At 39.3% G+C, this 18,887-nt stretch overlaps 2 protein-coding genes across 2 annotated transcripts; both read right to left on the bottom strand.

Annotated features, from left to right (window-relative positions):
• Window positions 1–1,028: 1,028 nt before the first annotated feature.
• Window positions 1,029–3,673, bottom strand: rdh14b (retinol dehydrogenase 14b). Its single transcript, XM_024378529.2, has 3 exons — window positions 3,199–3,673; window positions 2,449–2,675; window positions 1,029–2,196 (listed from the first exon to the last, which is right to left on the bottom strand). Exons 1-3 carry the CDS (start codon window positions 3,550–3,552, stop codon window positions 1,794–1,796), a joined length of 984 nt encoding a protein of 327 aa, XP_024234297.1. The 5' UTR covers window positions 3,553–3,673; the 3' UTR covers window positions 1,029–1,793.
• A 170-nt stretch (window positions 3,674–3,843) lies between these two features.
• LOC112217919 (cysteine-rich protein 2-like) lies at window positions 3,844–16,165 on the bottom strand. Its single transcript, XM_042300966.1, has 8 exons — window positions 15,977–16,165; window positions 12,801–12,895; window positions 11,829–11,886; window positions 11,510–11,638; window positions 11,328–11,396; window positions 10,923–11,017; window positions 4,834–4,891; window positions 3,844–4,693 (listed from the first exon to the last, which is right to left on the bottom strand). Exons 1-8 carry the CDS (start codon window positions 16,017–16,019, stop codon window positions 4,617–4,619), a joined length of 624 nt encoding a protein of 207 aa, XP_042156900.1. The 5' UTR covers window positions 16,020–16,165; the 3' UTR covers window positions 3,844–4,616.
• Between the last annotated feature and the right edge of the window lie 2,722 nt (window positions 16,166–18,887).

Genomic DNA, 18,887 nt, shown 5'->3' with positions numbered 1-18,887 from the left:
AGTAGAGGTCCTGGGGAATGGGTTAAAGTTGCAGCACTATACAGTAAAGGTCCTGGGGAATGGGTTAAAGTTGCAGCACTATACAGTAAAGGTCCTGGGGAATGGGTTAAAGTTGCAGCACTATACAGTAAAGGGCCTGGGGAATGGGTTAAAGTTGCAGCACTATACAGTAATGTTCCTGGGGAATGGGTTAAAGTTGCAGCACTATACAGTAAAGGTCCTGGGAAATGGGTTAAAGTTGCAGCACTATACTGTAAGGCTCCTGGGAAATGGGTTAAAGTTGCAGCACTATACAGTAAAGGTCCTGGGGAATGGGTTAAAGTTGCAGTAATAGGTGTTTTTACAAAAATATATAGATGCCCCTAGGCTGAATCCATTTCAGTGCAGCTCTGTCCACTCATTCAGTTTTTGCTTTGACATGATTTTAAAATATCCAGAGCATTTAAAGAGACCGTTCAATGTAGGTATTATTTTGTTAACAATGGACTTCTTTTGAGATGTAAACATTTGTCCTACCCGTTGATACTATTTTTTTCTCTATAACCTTTGGATAAGTTTTCCTGTCCCACTCTACCTCAGATTCTCATTCTCACACCCCTCATCAAGCAACTGCATGCTTGTTACTATCACATCATTATGCATGTTTCTATATTTCTGTTGTGTTTCCTTTAACCTAATAAAGCACAAACTACGCATTTTGATGCGCCAAGGCTGCCTCAACTGTTTTAGTGTGTGTGGGAAATAAATATAATGTCATTTAGTGTAAAAGATCACAGATACAATGTCACTGTAATGGTTTTAAAAGCATTCAAATCAAACTGTGTGTGCGCGCACATAAACACGTGTCTAGAAATTATCTTTGGATTGTCGACTATTTTGTTCGACTATATAATTCATAGCATTAGCCATACCTCCGCATTGACATTCAAAACACATTCCCCCCTCTCACTCACTCTGGAGCGAAAAGGGAATTACTTGAGAGATAACATCTAACCAGAGGAAGGAGTCACCACAGCATCAACATCATCTGACTGAATCTGAATCTCATTGTCAACTTTATTGTTCCCGTCCATCCTGTCACAGCAGAAGATGACGAATTTACACTTCAAACAGCTCATGAGAGGAAAACAGGATTAGGTAACGCAACACAACCAGTCTCCTATTCCTTTTTCTACTGCCAAGTGCATGCTGCAGGATGCATGAGCTTAGCCGCCTTCGCATTTACTTACAGCTGCTGAACTACATACCTGTTGGCTTTTCAAACAACCCCGGAGATATTTCTATAGCACTATAACCAATCATGTTCGCACTCGGTAAAAGCAAATATGACAGTTCAGCTCCCCTTTGATAATCGCTACTGGGAATTAGCTCCCCTCCACTTTGACTGTGTGAACTTGTGATTCAGTGAACACTGGTGAAGACAGTACAGAAGATAGAATAGCTGGTTCCTATGGGAACGGATATACTTAGTTACACATTCATGGAAGACTGCAGTTCTCAGTTTCACAGGCACATTGCACACCTCCAATCACACTCACACTCCATCCACACCTCATTTGCACATCACACAATTATATGTGCACACAAGGACCCACGCATGCACGCACCCACACACACACACGCACCCACATACCGAGGTTCATTAAAAACAGTGGAAACTTTACCCACTGACCCCAGTTCCAATGAAACCCCAAGAAGTCTCAATCACTCATCTCCCAATTCACTTGATTCCCAGGGCAAGTCTCTCATATGGTCTCTATAAGAGAGTCTGGAACCCAGGTCTCCCAGGTCCCTTATTGAGTTTTTATCCCCACCATGGTCTCACTCAGGTCCCACAGTCTCTTGGCCGCCTGATCGTCTGTTGCCTTGGGCATCAGCTCCTCCTCCTCGCAGTTAGCGAAGCACTTCCCCGCCACGCCCTCCACGTCGGGTGAACACGCCAGGTAGAGTGGCGTCTGAGCTCCCTCCAGTGGGCTCTTAAAGAAGAACAACGAGGCCAGGTAAAAGAGAGGTTTGGCCAGGAAGGGGATGTGGATGTGCCTGCCCAGCCTGGTCCTCACGATGCCTGGGGTGAGGGCATTGACCGTTACCCCCGTGACGCCCTCCTCCTCCAGGCGCCGGGCCAGCTGGTGGGTGAAGAGCAGATTAGCCAGCTTGCTCTGGCTGTAGCAGAAGGCTTTGTTGTAGCTTCTCTCACTGTAGTGGTGATAGAAGTAGAAAACATTATCCCTCAAGTGGAGAATCATCCATAGAAACACAACAGACATTACACAAGGGTTGTGTTCATTAGGCACCAAAATAAAGAAAACTGACCGAAACAGGGAAAGACTAACTTGAACTATTGTCCAATAATAAACAATAGGGTTTTTTGTGCAAACCATTTTGCTACAGTCTGCACTAATGAATGGAAAAACACAATACACAAAACATAACATGAACCAACCGCACCTGTTGAGATCGTCGAAGTTGATGCTGCCATACTTGTAGAGCTTGGAGGAGACCACCACCACGCGGCTGGGGGAGGAGCGCTTGAGGAGGTCCAGGAGGAGGTGGGTGAGGAGGAAGTGACCCAGGTGGTTGACCCCCAGCTGCATCTCAAACCCCTCCTCTGTCTTCGTGTAGGGACACTGGTAAATGCCTGCATTGTTGATGAGCACGTCGACTTGTTGTTCTTCCTAACAGGGGCAGTCAGAAGAAGACAGGCATGTATGAGGCAGACATACTGTACCATTAGTAGAGAGGTTTTGCTTAGTGGTGGCTGGATAACTGTGTCATATTGGTCTCTTTATCTCAATAATTCATGAGTAAGAAACTACAATCAACGCAAGTGATTTCAAGTGAAGGAATTGTAATAAGGAAGACCTTATCTATAAATGTAATCCCTTTACAATTGAATTGATGTTGATAGCTTTTGTAAAAAAAAACGTAAAATGAATGTGTACATGTGATTGTTTCAGAACGTTGGACAGCTCACTATGGCGCTTTGAAAGGTAACCTTCGTTTAAAAAAACAACAGCCCCAGTATGATGGTATGGAATGAACGAGACGAGACCCTCCAACAGCTCAAACAACAGAATATTCCACTGCATCAGTCTTTTGTCTTCGCGGACCAGATAACATTTGGACATTTTTGCCTTATGTACAATAGTTATTTAGCCTAGACTGACCTCAATAAAGTTCAGCAAAATGCACATTTACCTTCAGGATCTCCTCGCAAAAGCTCCGCACAGACTGAAGCGAGGCGAGGTCCAGGTGTTTGATCACCACCTCTCCGTGCTCTGGCCCCGCTTGCTTCTTGATGTCCTGCGCTGCTTCCTCAGCCATCTGCTGATCCCGACAGGCCATGATCACCCGGGCCTGGAGTTTGAGCAGCTCCCCGGCCGCGGCCTTCCCTATGCCGCTGTTCGCCCCGGTCACAATGACCGTCTTTCCCCGCATCATATCGGCCGGGTACCGGAGCAACTCGACCGCTTTCTTCCGGGGGAACATTCTACGAACAATTAGCAGTATTCCACCGCCGACGACAGCGGCCACAATAATCGCAGCTGACATTAAAGCGAAGACTTTTATGTTTCACTTACAATATTTATGTAACACAGTGAGAAAGGAATGAACAACAACATCCACAAGGCTCTGCAAAACCTTCACGTGCTCATGTGCTCGTGACACCTCGCTACATGACGAGTAGTCGCACCCTGCTGGTAGACATTGGTGATGTCACGTAGGGGGTTGTGTTGTATACTGTAATTAGACTGTAGCGACCAATATGGAATACATTTGCAGCTTCCTGTAAAGTAACACCCTGACTAATTTCCCCAAATAAGACACAAAACAACCTTTCATGTTCTCACAATTTTATTGTAGAAAACCTCTGATGACCACTGTTCTTCTCAGTAACACACATTTGGTGCTCAAAGACCCAAAGTACAAAACATATTCAATCACCAACAAAAATAAGCTAATACCAATGCACATTCCTAGTAGGCGTATGTTCTATCTATCTACTCTGTCTCTATACTGCAGGGTGAAAATAGGCCCATAGCGGATAGCTTGGAAATCAAGCATTTGTGTCAGCCATGTCATTACAGGTGCACAACAAAGGACATATTTTTCAGGGAATGACAAACAGTAGGCCTACCACACCCAAGTCTTCCCCTATAGGTGTGTGCTGTATTGTGTAGAGTCAAACCATATGGCGACTTATCATTTAATAAACAATGTACTGTACATCTTACACACAACTGTTCATTTGACACGAACAACGAGGTAGGGGACACCCATGAACCTCCTGTGTATTTCACAGGGAGAAGCTAGATGGGTGAAGCTATAAAGTTGAAAGTTCGTACACAAAATTGATGTAGAAATACAACAGAACATTCTAAATAGGCCTACACTATGCATGATTTAACATCTGTTTTTTTTCTGTAGATGCTGAATAGCCTAAAGGAGACAATACTATTTAATCAGGGCATGTGTGAACATAGTCGAAGGTGTAGGCAGAGGTTGGAAATACAGATAGGGTGAGTCTATCTACGACTGGGGTTAGTAACAAGGCCAGGGTAAGGGAGGCAATGTTGAAGAGGTCTGGGTGGGGGTGGAGGTGGGTATGGGTAATCTCAAGGCTGGGCCTCAGTCTCTGCCTCAGTGCTGGGTTCATGGTAGATGTAGCTTCCTACACCTCCAGTGTTCACCCCTGGAATGGGCCAATAGAAAGACGTCAGAATACGGTGATATACAGTGTATGAAATATCATAATACTTGTAAACCATAGCAATAAGGCATTTTATCTTTCATGTGGTTAAGAGGAAGAAAGTTTTGGGTGAGTGAGCCTACCTTTGGGCCCAAACAGGGTGGCGTAGCACGGTTTGTGGCAGTAGGCCTGTCCATCATGCTGTAACAGAATGGAATGAATATAATGTACTCTACTGAGACAGTTCCAGACACAGCATTAAAGGCATCTGTATCTATCTATGGCCACATAAATACTATATAAAAACTCAGCAAAAAAGAATATATATATATATATATATATATATATATATATATATATATATATATATATATATATATATATATATATATATTGCCATAGAGAAATACTGTATCTAACTATGGCCATAGAAATACTAAAATACCAAATAAAACTATGGCCATATAAATACTACATATATATATATATATATATATATATATATATATATAATATATATATATATATATATGGCCATATAAATACTATATATATGTCTATGGCTATACAAATACTGTATCTATCTATGGCCATAGAAATAGAACTACCGCACTACACTGCATTTGCACTGCAATAACATAGAACAACACATAGGGTATATGCACTGTAGTATATTCCACTGTAAATGGTATATTCTCAGTATATTCCACTGTAAATGGTATAGTCTCAGTATATTCTCAGTATATTCTAATGTAAATGTTACAGTCTCAGTATATTCTCAGTATATTCTAATGTAAATGGTACAGTCTCAGTATATTCTAATGTAAATGTTACAGTCTCTGTATATTCCACTGTAAATGGTACAGTCTCAGTATATTCTAATGTAAATGTTACAGTCTCAGTATATTCCACTGTAAATGGTACAGTCTCAGTATATTCTCAGTATATTCTAATGTAAATGTTACAGTCTCAGTATATTCTCAGTATATTCTAATGTAAATGTTAGAGTCTCAGTATATTCTCAGTATATTCTAATGTAAATGTTACAGTCTCAGTATATTCTCAGTATATTCTAATGTAAATGTTAGAGTCTCAGTATATTCTCAGTATATTCTAATGTAAATGTTACAGTCTCAGTATATTCTCAGTATATTCTAATGTAAATGTTACAGTCTCAGTATATTCCACTGTAAAAGGTACAGTCTCTGTATATTCTAATGTAAATGTTACAGTCTCTGTATATTCTAATGTAAATTGTATAGTCTCTGTATATTCTAATGTAAATTGTATAGTCTCTGTATATTCTAATGTAAATTGTATAGTCTCTGTATATTCTAATGTAAATGGTATAGTCTCTGTATATTCTAATGTAAATGTTACAGTCTCAGTATATTCTAATGTAAATGGTACAGTCTCAGTATATTCTCAGTATATTCTAATGTAAATGGTATAGTCTCTGTATATTCCACTGTAAAAGGTATAGTCTCTGTATATTCTAATGTAAATTGTATAGTCTCTGTATATTCTAATGTAAATGGTATAGTCTCTGTATATTCTAATGTAAATGTTACAGTCTCAGTATATTCTAATGTAAATGGTACAGTCTCAGTATATTCTCAGTATATTCTAATGTAAATGGTATAGTCTCTGTATATTCCACTGTAAATGGTATATTCTCAGCATATTCTCAGTATATTCTAATGTAAATGTTACAGTCTCAGTATATTCTAATGTAAATGTTACAGTGTCAGTATATTCTAATGTAAATGGTACAGTCTCAGTACAGTCTCAGTATATTCTAATGTAAATGTTACAGTCTCAGTATATTCTAATGTAAATGTTACAGTCTCAGTATATTCGAATGTAAATGTTACAGTCTCAGTATATTCTAATGTAAATGTTACAGTCTCAGTATATTCCACTGTAAATGTTACAGTCTCAGTATATTCTAATGTAAATGGTACAGTCTCAGTATATTCTCAGTATATTCTAATGTAAATGGTACAGTCTCAGTATATTCTCAGTATATTCTAATGTAAATGTTACAGTCTCAGTATATTCTAATGTAAATGTTACAGTCTCAGTATATTCGAATGTAAATGTTACAGTCTCAGTATATTCTAATGTAAATGTTACAGTCTCAGTATATTCCACTGTAAATGTTACAGTCTCAGTATATTCTAATGTAAATGGTACAGTCTCAGTATATTCTCAGTATATTCTAATGTAAATGGTACAGTCTCAGTATATTCTCAGTATATTCTAATGTAAATGTTACAGTCTCAGTATATTCCACTGTAAATGGTACAGTCTCAGTATATTCTCAGTATATTCCACTGTAAATGTTACAGTCTCAGTATATTCTAATGTAAATGGTACAGTCTCAGTATATTCTCAGTATATTCTAATGTAAATGGTATAGTCTCTGTATATTCCACTGTAAATGGTATAGTCTCTGTATATTCCACTGTAAATGGTACAGTCTCAGTATATTCTCAGTATATTCTAATGTAAATGGTACAGTCTCTGTATATTCCACTGTAAATGTTACAGTCTCAGTATATTCTAATGTAAATGTTACAGTCTCAGTATATTCCAATGTAAATGTTACAGTCTCAGTATATTCTCAGTATATTCTAATGTAAATGTTACAGTCTCAGTATATTCTCAGTATATTCTAATGTAAATGTTACAGTCTCAGTATATTCTCAGTATATTCTAATGTAAATGTTACAGTCTCAGTATATTCTCAGTATATTCTAATGTAAATGTTACAGTCTCAGTATATTCTCAGTATATTCTAATGTAAATGTTACAGTCTCTGTATATTCCACTGTAAAAGGTACAGTCTCTGTATATTCCACTGTAAAAGGTACAGTCTCTGTATATTCTCAGTATATTCCACTGTAAATGGTACAGTCTCAGTATATTCTCAGTATATTCCACTGTAAATGGTACAGTCTCAGTATATTCTCAGTATATTCCACTGTAAATGGTACAGTCTCAGTATATTCTCAGTATATTCCACTGTAAATGGTACAGTCTCAGTATATTCTCAGTATATTCCACTGTAAATGGTACAGTCTCAGTATATTCTCAGTATATTCTAATGTAAATGGTACAGTCTCAGTATATTCTCAGTATATTCTAATGTAAATGGTACAGTCTCTGTATATTCCACTGTAAATGTTACAGTCTCAGTATATTCTCAGTATATTCTAATGTAAATGTTACAGTCTCAGTATATTCTCAGTATATTCTAATGTAAATGTTACAGTCTCAGTATATTCTCAGTATATTCTAATGTAAATGTTACAGTCTCTGTATATTCCACTGTAAAAGGTACAGTCTCTGTATATTCTAATGTAAATGTTACAGTCTCAGTATATTCTCAGTATATTCTAATGTAAATGTTACAGTCTCTGTATATTCCACTGTAAAAGGTACAGTATATTCTGTAAAAGTTCAGTCTCTGTATATTCCACTGTAAAAGGTACAGTCTCTGTATATTCTAATGTAAATGTTACAGTCTCTGTATATTCCACTGTAAATGGTACAGTCTCTGTATATTCCACTGTAAATGGTACAGTCTCTGTATATTCCACTGTAAATGGTACAGTCTCTGTATATTCTAATGTAAATGTTACAGTCTCAGTATATTCTAATGTAAATGTTACAGTCTCAGTATATTCTCAGTATATTCTAATGTAAATGGTACAGTCTCTGTATATTCTAATGTAAATGTTACAGTCTCAGTATATTCTAATGTAAATGTTACAGTCTCAGTATATTCCACTGTAAATGTTACAGTCTCAGTATATTCTCAGTATATTCTAATGTAAATTGTATAGTCTCAGTATATTCCACTGTAAATGTTATAGTCTCACTATATTCTAATGTAAATGTTACAGTCTCAGTATATTCTAATGTAAATGGTACAGTCTCAGTATATTCTCAGTATATTCCACTGTAAATGTTACAGTCTCAGTATATTCTAATGTAAATGGTACAGTCTCAGTATATTCTCAGTATATTCCATGTAAATGTTACAGTCTCAGTATATTCCACTGTAAATGGTACAGTCTCAGTATATTCTCAGTATATTCTAATGTAAATGTTACAGTCTCAGTATATTCCACTGTAAATGGTACAGTCTCAGTATATTCCACTGTAAATGGTACAGTCTCTGTATATTCTGTAAATGTTACAGTCTCAGTATATTCTAATGTAAATGGTACAGTCTCAGTATATTCTCAGTATATTCTAATGTAAATGTTACAGTCTCAGTATATTCTAATGTAAATGGTACAGTCTCAGTATATTCTCAGTATATTCTAATGTAAATGGTATAGTCTCTGTATATTCCACTGTAAATGGTATAGTCTCTGTATATTCCACTGTAAATGGTACAGTCTCAGTATATTCTCAGTATATTCTAATGTAAATGGTACAGTCTCTGTATATTCCACTGTAAATGTTACAGTCTCAGTATATTCCACTGTAAATGGTATATTCTCAGTATATTCCACTGTAAATGTTACAGTCTCAGTATATTCTCAGTATATTCTAATGTAAATGTTACAGTCTCAGTATATTCTCAGTATATTCTAATGTAAATGTTACAGTCTCAGTATATTCTCAGTATATTCTAATGTAAATGTTACAGTCTCAGTATATTCTAATGTAAATGTTACAGTCTCAGTATATTCTCAGTATATTCTAATGTAAATGGTACAGTCTCTGTATATTCCACTGTAAAAGGTACAGTCTCTGTATATTCTAATGGAAATGTTACAGTCTCAGTATATTCTCAGTATATTCTAATGTAAATGGTACAGTCTCTGTATATTCCACTGTAAAAGGTACAGTCTCTGTATATTCCACTGTAAATGTTACAGTCTCTGTATATTCCACTGTAAATGGTACAGTCTCTGTATATTCTAATGTAAATGTTACAGTCTCAGTATATTCTAATGTAAATGTTACAGTCTCAGTATATTCCACTGTAAATGGTACAGTCTCTGTATATTCCACTCTAAATGGTACAGTCTCTGTATATTCTAATGTAAATGTTACAGTCTCAGTATATTCTAATGTAAATGTTACAGTCTCAGTATATTCTCAGTATATTCTAATGTAAATGGTACAGTCTCTGTATATTCTAATGTAAATGTTACAGTCTCAGTATATTCTAATGTAAATGTTACAGTCTCTGTATATTCCACTGTAAATGTTACAGTCTCAGTATATTCTAATGTAAATGTTACAGTCTCACTATATTCTAATGTAAATGTTACAGTCTCTGTATATTCTAATGTAAATGTTACAGTCTCACTATATTCTAATGTAAATGTTACAGTCTCTGTATATTCCACTGTAAATGTTACAGTCTCAGTATATTCTACTGTAAATGTTATAGTCTCACTATATTCTAATGTAAATGGTACAGTCTCTGTATATTCCACTGTAAATGGTACAGTCTCAGTATATTCCACTGTAAATGGTACAGTCTCTGTATATTCCACTGTAAATGGTACAGTCTCTGTATATTCTAATGTAAATGTTACAGTCTCAGTATATTCTCTGTATATTCTAATGTAAATGTTACAGTCTCAGTATATTCTCTGTATATTCTAATGTAAATGGTACAGTCTCAGTATATTCCACTGTAAATGTTACAGTCTCTGTATATTCTCAGTATATTCTAATGTAAATTGTATAGTCTCAGTATATTCCACTGTAAATGTTACAGTCTCTGTATAGTCTCAGTATATTCCACTGTAAATGGTACAGTCTCTGTATATTCTCAGTATATTCTCAGCACATTTTCAACTATCATTTAGAATCTACTCTTCTATCATGTGTAATTGTTCTATGTTTATTGTTTTTATATTATATATACTGTATGTAGATTATGTGTAGATTATGTGTAAATCCCTTTTTATACATTCTCTTTGTATATTTTGTATATTGCTAGCAGCACCACTTCATGTCAAATTCTGTGTATGTGAAAATGTACTTGATGAAAAAAAATGTGAATCTGACTGATTCCCATTCAAGTCAGTGTTACTGTACGTGAAGGGTGGCCCAGCAGCCATTGTCTAACTGTATTTCTATGGTTCTGCATTCCTGGAATCTTTGTAATAACTCCCCTCCCCCACACCCCCTCTCCCTCCCCCACACCCCCCTCCCTCCCCCCCACACCCCCTCCTCCCAGTCTTCTGTCTGTCACCTCTGCATGACTGCCTGGGGCCAGGGTCTTGCTGCACCTCTCACAGCGCAGACAGGGTCGATGCCAGTCCTTCCCCAGGGACGTCACCTTCTCAGCTGCATACACACACACACACACACACACACACACACACACACACACACACACACACACACACACACACACACACACACACACACACACACACACACACACACACACACACACACACACACACACATACACATACACACACCAATGTCAGACATATCACCATGGAAACAACATTCCTCCACCTCACCATATTCCCCTGGACACCCACTCACAGAGGATGTGAGTGGGAGGATGTGAGTTTGTGTCCACACACACATTAGCATATACAGTAAGAGCTCCAATATGGCATGGGCAGTAACATAACACACGTACCGAAATACACTGTCTTGCTGCACCTTGGGCATTTACTGGGTTCTCCAGAGAAAGTTGAGAAGCTTGCGGCTGTGTCAAAAAGAGATTGAGAAGATGAGGCTTGTTACAGCCAGTGGTTATCTTCATACGGGATATAATAACATGACAGCAGATCTGTTACTCTTTTCTTTCATGTTGCTTACCCTTCACTGGGCCTCTGGCATGAGCTTTCTTCTCCTCAGGTTTGGCCTCTGTTTCTGTGGAAACGCTGGCAGGGGTATCATTGACAGGCGCCTCGTAGACATAAGAGCCAGCACCTCCGATATTCACACCTACAGAGAGAAATGCTTAATTCATTCAACATACAAACACAATGATCATAGTTTCCTTTTATAAGTCTCTCTGCAAACGCACACATTAGGCCTATCTTATAGGCTTGCTGTGAATAATTAAAATGTTTTTAGAACCACATAAAGCACACATAACTAAATAATGGATGGCTATAAAGCTAATGTATTGCACCTTTTGGTCCAAAGAGGGCAGCATAGCATGGCTTGTGGCAGTACGGAGTTCCATCATGCTGTGAACAGAGGGAAAGACAATGAGCAGAAGAAGTATCTGGGAACAAACACATTGGACTTTGTTGGGGTGGATCTTGGTATAACTTGAAGTAAAAATGCCACTACAACATATTTACGCCCACTCTAGCATTGAATGCTACATGACTGACTTGAGTTTAAAACAGCCGGTGTAGCTTTAGAGGGATCTTTGGATCTGTGAAACATGCATCAGAAATGAAAGGAAACCAATGGATTTTAGATGCACTGCACACTACACATGATAGCACCCCACACTTTAGTAGCCTACTGTACCCTAAATGAACTATAGAAGCCAATCCTCTCTGTTCGTAACAGGCCTAGGTCCCTGTATAGTACTGTACAGTACCTATATTGATGAACAGGCTACGTCAGAATACTCTCTCAGAATGCCGATACTCTCCCCGTGAGACCTTAACCCTCCATAACCTTCCCAGAGATCTATGGGAACAGAGCCAAAATGTCATCTTAGTTACTCATCTTTATTGTACACAACACTTCCTGCAGTTTCTGACTGTTTCTGTGTGAAAAAATGTAGAAACCTTCTTGGAACCAAAAAGGGTTATTCAAAGGGTTCTCCGTTGGGGTCAGCCAAAGAACCCTTTTCAATTCTATTTTGTATTTTTTTAATTTAACCTATATTTAGCTAAGGAAGTCAGTTAAGAACAAATTCTTATTTACAACGATGGCCTACCCTGGCCAAACACTAATCCGGACGACGCTGGGCCAATTGTAAGCCGCCCTATGGGACTCCCAATCACGGGCGGTTGTGATACAGCCTGGAATCGAACCAGGGTCTGTAGTGACGCCTCTAGCACTGAGATGCAGTGTGCCACTCGGGAGCCCACTCTAGATAGCACCTATTTTTCTATGATTGTAAGGTACTGAATCCTCTTACCTCAGCATGGCCCCCTGGGTTCAGGGTCTTGTTACAACGCTCACATTTCAGACAGAACTTATGCCAGTCTTTCCCCAGAGATGTCACCTTCTCCGCTGTGTGGGGGATGGGGGGGGGACAGCGGTTACATTACTGTACAGGAAACTGACATTTGGAGTTGAATTTACCCATTTAGAGGGACATGTCAATTCAGTATAAGATGTTACAGAGTGAGCTGCTTCAGTCGGAAGGGTTCTTCATGGAACCTAAAAGGGTTCTACCTGCAACCAAAAAGGGTTCAAAAGGTTCTCCTATGGGGACAGCCGAAGAATCCTATAAGGTTATAGATAACACCTTTCATTCAAAGAGTGTTGGTCAATACAGTATATAGAAATGTAGTGAAGATAAGGCTGTTATCTCTAACCTCAGATATCCCATCCTCTTTAGATTGGCGACCTGTCACTAATGCAAGACACAGTTAAGTGGGAGGCTGTGAGCACTTTGTGCTGTCCCTGCAGGGTGTTTTCTCTCACTCCCTCTCTCTCACTCTCTCTGTCCGTCTGTCTGTCTTTCTCTCACTCTCTCCGTCTGTGTCTCTTCCTGCCCTTCCAGTCTCTCTCTTGTTCTCTCCCTCTACTTTGTCTAGCTGCACAAGCATAGCACACACACACGCACGCACGCACACACGCACGCACACACACACACACACGCACGCACGCACGCACACACACACACATGCACACACACACGCAGGCACGCACGCACACACACACACGCACGCACACACGCACGCACACACACACACACACGCACACACACACGCACACACACACACACACACGCACGCACACACACACGCACACACGCACACACACGCACACACGCACACACACGCACACACGCACACACGCACACAGGGAGAGGAAGTGAGAAAGGAGGCTGTGGGGGGTTGTTCATTCTAAATAATCAATGTTGATTAAGGGGTATTTTGTTTGCCCTTTGGTACAAATGTGATTATGTCTCTTCCTGTATCTGTTGATGAGATCCATCCAGTGGCAGTGTGGGAGCAGGACTCTATGGCTGAATCACAAATGGCACACTATTCCCTATGTAGTGCACTACTTTTGACCATGGCACAGGTAGGCCTCTGGTCAAAAGTTGTGCACTACATAGGGAATAGGGTGTTAATTGGGACAGTCGAGAACTCTGACAGTCAGAGAGGAGTGAGGATTATTATTATCAGTAGCATTCAAGGACAGCAACGGGCAACACTAAATTACCCACAAAGTCAGTACACTTTCAGAGATATGGGTGATGACTATTATGTAATGACCCAGATTACAATGTTAAAATGAGGAGAAGTCATGGGGCATGAATCAAAGACTGGGAATTACATAACATACATCATCTAAACTCCTGAGGCAGAGGGACACGGACAGAATATGAGGTATTTCGTAATGAGAGTGGGAGTAGACTGAGAGAAGTAAACACTGTAGATATAGCAGCACTCAAGGATACCATTAAGCAGACAGGGACTAAAGGAACTAGGAACCTAAGGGGGGGCCGTGTGTAAATAATGGGAACAAACAAAAAGAGACTGACAAGCTACAAAATTATGGCTCAGAGGGGCCTTTCCATAAGTGAAAGTACTAAGATGCTTAGTTTTCAATGTCTCAGACAGCGAGCAGATTTCAAGTGAAAGGCTACCAGGTATTTATTCAGTCGTTCATTACCAGATGGAAAACCCAAACCATTGCCCATTTGGGGACTAATTAGGCAAAAGAAACAGATGCTTCAAGATGAGTGAAAAGTGTTGCAAGGTTTCCAGAGGTTTCATTCTGACACTGCCACTGACTATCAAACACAAAAAATAAAGAACCCCAGAAGCAAGTACCATCTGCTTACTGTTTTTAATTTATGAATGAACAAAAAATGATTCTAATTTAGTCTAAGAAGAACTATCAAAACGATTTATTTATTTAGTTTTTTACTGTGGTGTATAGGGGCTTTCTATGACAGGAAAGTGGGATAAAAAATGAATGATAATGGTTTGAACCATGTACAGTATGTTTCAGTTTCAACAGAGACCAACAGGTCTGGATCGACCATATGAATGAACATGTTGAAACCGTTTTTCTTTTAGAGTGTCTCACACTACACGCATGCTCTGTCATTTTAAGGGTGCGGTTTGGCCGGCTGGCTCGTGCGCGGCTCCATTCCATTTCATTATTTGGGAGGCTGGGAGCTGTCCATGCCAGTTAGTGCTGAAATGGGAATCCTATTGTTCTCCAGAGATAGATCAGGGCAAAGTCGATCCATCACACATATGCTACGAATTAATAATGTATATGCAAGGTATAGTGACAATCTATCTGCGCAGCAACATTAATAGCCTATACCTTATTAATTGCATTAGCTCAATCTCTTTATTGTGCCACGGAGCTAGGCTAAAGGCTATCTCAAATTTGTTTAAACTACGAACACATTCCCTGAATGGTCATACTGTAAACAGGCTATCGGTTAAGGATAAGAGATTGCTTTTAGATCCACCTAATAGCCATCAATGGGATAGTCTGCTTATGTCACTAATCTGGGGACAGATGTTTTCACTTTATATCCCTCCAAAAACCCAACTGGTCAGCTGCAGGTAAGTGGTGTGTGCGCGGAAATCCTATCGCACCGCTGGCGTTTTATTGGACTGATATGACCGATGTATAGCCACGAGCTACATGAAGTCATACAGTAGGTTTCCCATATGACCTCATGAAATAATAAATGATCACACCTGCAAGGACATGGCTTTGGTTTGTCAATCAACACAAAGACTGCATAAGCACATGTAGACTATACCACACAGAACGTCTGAAGTAATTTACAGTCAGGAACCAGGCATAATTGGTTTAGTCTCTATAGGAACGGCAGGCTGACCAATACTTATAGTAAATAGCCTAATACTGGTTCATTCTTATACAATATATCAAAGGCAGTACAACTGTTTATTAGGCCTACCCCCAATCTATAGGTTAATATGTATACGGTATAATTATAACGTTACAACAGTTGGCTCAGATTTTAGACAAAATGACGGTGACTACAATAGTCATTACATAGCTGACTCGGGGTGTGGGGGTCGTACATAAAACACATGGGAGGATAGCATGGAAGGATATGCACGATCATATGAAAAATGCACTTACCAAAATAAACTGTCTTGTCGCATTTAGGACATTTCGATGCCATGTTAATTGTATTCTGGACTAATGCCCCCTTGAGAATATGATTTCCTTTTTTCTTTTTAATTCAGTAATTTGAATCGGCTAGCTTTTATTGATGGAAAAGTGGAAATAGCAGACAGCATCCTCCCTTACATTACTCTACGAAATCTACATAGCCCCTCCTTTACGATGACGTATATGCTGCTGATTCTGGCCCAGTCCCAATACTGTTTATTGCTCCCTTGGCCACTGCACCGCAGACTTGAACCTAGTCCACTAGGACAGGCATTTAATTTAACCTAAATGTACTAAATGAACTAAATGAACTAAATAATACCTAGTAGCAGTAGTATATCTGTGCTTATTTATATTTGCGGGCAAATTTTAAATGTGACAGCAGGCTCAGGCTTACAGTGAATTAGTTCAATGAGAGACAATGTAATCACTTGTATGTCATTTGAAGTGTGAGAGTTCCCCTCTCGCACTTTATCTTTCAACAGACATGTTTGTTTCCACTTTGTGTGGTTGTTAGGATACGCTCTTCTACCTCTGTGCTACTCAGATGGAATGTTAAGTGATGCTCTTACAAGTCCCTAGAATATTGAGTTGAGGGGAAAGATTCATTCGTTTTCGAAAAATTCAAAAGTTCAGCCAAGGCTATTAGACATGACCAATGAGACAAGCCTCATAAGAGGACTTTAGTCCCACTCATTATTCACAACGATTTACATTCTTGCTCTTGATTCGATTCCAAGAGAAATAGCCTTCCATTAAAATCCCACTAATGCATGCTCTATTTTTATAATAAGATAAATACACTTAAACAGCATCAACGTAAATGGAAACGGTGTTGCTATTTTCCACAGAAGCTTGCTTGCTTTCCCTCTGGAGCCTGGGAATGCACTGATCTTAAAATAAACACTTCCAGAATGGTCTGTCCAGAACCAAAGTTTTGGCTCAGCAACCAAGAATGGGTGAAACTGGTCTGTTGGGGAAATGTTGGTCTCCGTAACATACAGTCAGACGTCACCCGAGCTCCATTCCCCAGTCTCTGTACAGTAGAGACTGATGTCTCTCATGGTCCCGTCTCTACTATTCCTCTGCTATGCACCCTATATTACACCATACCTTAATTAACAATAACAGCGTCCCTATGTGGTATTTCAAGTGTTAGTGTTACAAATACTACTCGTCCAGTGTTGCCCATTTCCCCTTGGTGATAACTTGGCAGAGCAAACAGTACTGGTAGCCTTATCCCTGGGCTTATCAACCAGTCCCTCTCATCCTCTATTTTAACCGGCCACATCAGCAACGGGACATGACATGCCTACCTCTGGGTGCAGAGGAGGTTCTTATCTCTCTGGTGATAAGGGAGAACCCTGCCATGATGGCCCAACATGGGCCTCCATCACACCCCAGTCACTCCAAATAATAGACAGGATTGATACAGACACAGGCTGGGGGAGATGGAGACTCTCAAGTTAAGAAACAGTGAAGAATTGCAGGAAAATTGTTTTAAAAATGCAATCATTTCAAGAGGAAGGTCACCTCACTTGTTGCACCCCCACTTTCAGTCAAAGTCAGGTGCCCATGGATGGAGTGATGGGGTCTAGACAGAGAGAGCGAGAGGGAGACAGAGAGATGATAAACAGGGTATAATTCATATGTGATGGGTTTCTGCTGCGGTCTACTTTACAGTCCCACCACATCACAATAACACAATATGTCCACTGTATTTCATTTGAAAGAATGTGTTTTGTTTATCTTTTTTCTTTAGAAATGCATCAGCCCGGGCCAGGCCTAAAAATAGTGCATCAAAGTATGGACCCAGTGCAGTGTGGTAAGAGATACTTCTGAGGAGATGGGAAACTATATTGGGATCGAATTAACGGCCATTGTGTACGTTGCCCAAGTGTCGTCAATGGGCCGCCCGGTGCATTCTGGGCGATTCTGGGACAAGGAGATCTCCTCCAAGGAGTGAATGGGAGTCAATTGGGTACTGGCTCAAAAACCCAACATTAGCATGAATTTTGTGAACAAGAAGTACAACATTTGAAATATTTTCAGATGTGAGATAATGAACTTGTTCTCTGTAATATCATATTGCTTTGGAATTGTGACATACTTTTGAGGAAAATAGGCAGGTTTGTCGACTCATACCCTGAGTTTGAGAAGGGACTGCGTGACGATTAGCTTAGCAACCGCGTGACGCTGCATGACAATGTGAAAGCGATTGGTCGACAGTCTGCTGGGTGGGGTGTTATATGTTCCTTCATTCATTGCCAAATGAAATTGCTAATTTCCCCCTTCGCTAATATCTCTGGTGTTGTTTTGACTGCCCCATATACTGGAACTACATTTACAAAAATGCAAAGCTAAGTGGAGGTAAACTTTTTTTCTGTCACACACTGCTGTCTAGACAACAAAACGTATGTAGCTTGCGAACGTGGCGTGGGAGGCAAGGAACAAGTTCAGCATTTCCCAACTTTATGCAAATCACCAGTGGCAAACGCTGGGCAATTTTTATTTATTTTATTCATTTCACCTTTACTTAACCAGGTAGGCAAGTTGAGAACAAGTTCTCATTTACAAGTGCGACCTGGCCAAGATAAAGCAAAGCAGTTCGACACATACAACGACACAGAGTTACACATGGAGTAAAACAAACATACAGTCAATAATAAAGTATAAACAAGTCTAAATACGATGTGAGCAAATGAGGTGCGATAAGGGAGGTAAAGGCAAAAAAAAAAAAGGCCATGGTGGCAAAGTAAATACAATATAGCAAGTAAAACACCTGAATGGTAGATTTGCAGTGGAAGAATGTGCAAAGTAGAAATAAAAATAATGGGGTGCAAAGGAGCAAAATAAATAAATAAATAAAATAAATACA

This window comes from Oncorhynchus tshawytscha, linkage group LG18 (genome assembly GCF_018296145.1).
Source record: "Oncorhynchus tshawytscha isolate Ot180627B linkage group LG18, Otsh_v2.0, whole genome shotgun sequence".
NCBI lineage: Eukaryota > Metazoa > Chordata > Actinopteri > Salmoniformes > Salmonidae > Oncorhynchus > Oncorhynchus tshawytscha.
The sequence above is the reverse complement of the archived record's forward strand: the minus strand, read 5'-3'. Positions and strand labels throughout refer to the sequence as shown.

Excerpts from the sequence above, each read along its gene's own strand:
- rdh14b (XM_024378529.2), bottom strand. The coding sequence starts at position 3,552 with ATGTCAGCTGCGATTATTGTGGCCGCTGTCGTCGGCGGTGGAATACTG. Across the intron at positions 2,676-3,198 it reads TTTGCGAGGAGATCCTGAAG|GAAGAACAACAAGTCGACGT; the intron begins GTAAATGTGCAT and ends TGCCCCTGTTAG. Across the intron at positions 2,197-2,448 it reads AACTTCGACGATCTCAACAG|TGAGAGAAGCTACAACAAAG; the intron begins GTGCGGTTGGTT and ends TCACCACTACAG.
- LOC112217919 (XM_042300966.1), bottom strand. The coding sequence starts at position 16,019 with ATGGCATCGAAATGTCCTAAATGCGACAAGACAGTTTATTTTG. Across the intron at positions 11,018-11,327 it reads CAGCAAGACAGTGTATTTCG|CTGAGAAGGTGACGTCCCTG; the intron begins GTACGTGTGTTA and ends GTGTGTATGCAG. Across the intron at positions 4,694-4,833 it reads CACCCTGTTTGGGCCCAAAG|GGGTGAACACTGGAGGTGTA; the intron begins GTAGGCTCACTC and ends GGCCCATTCCAG.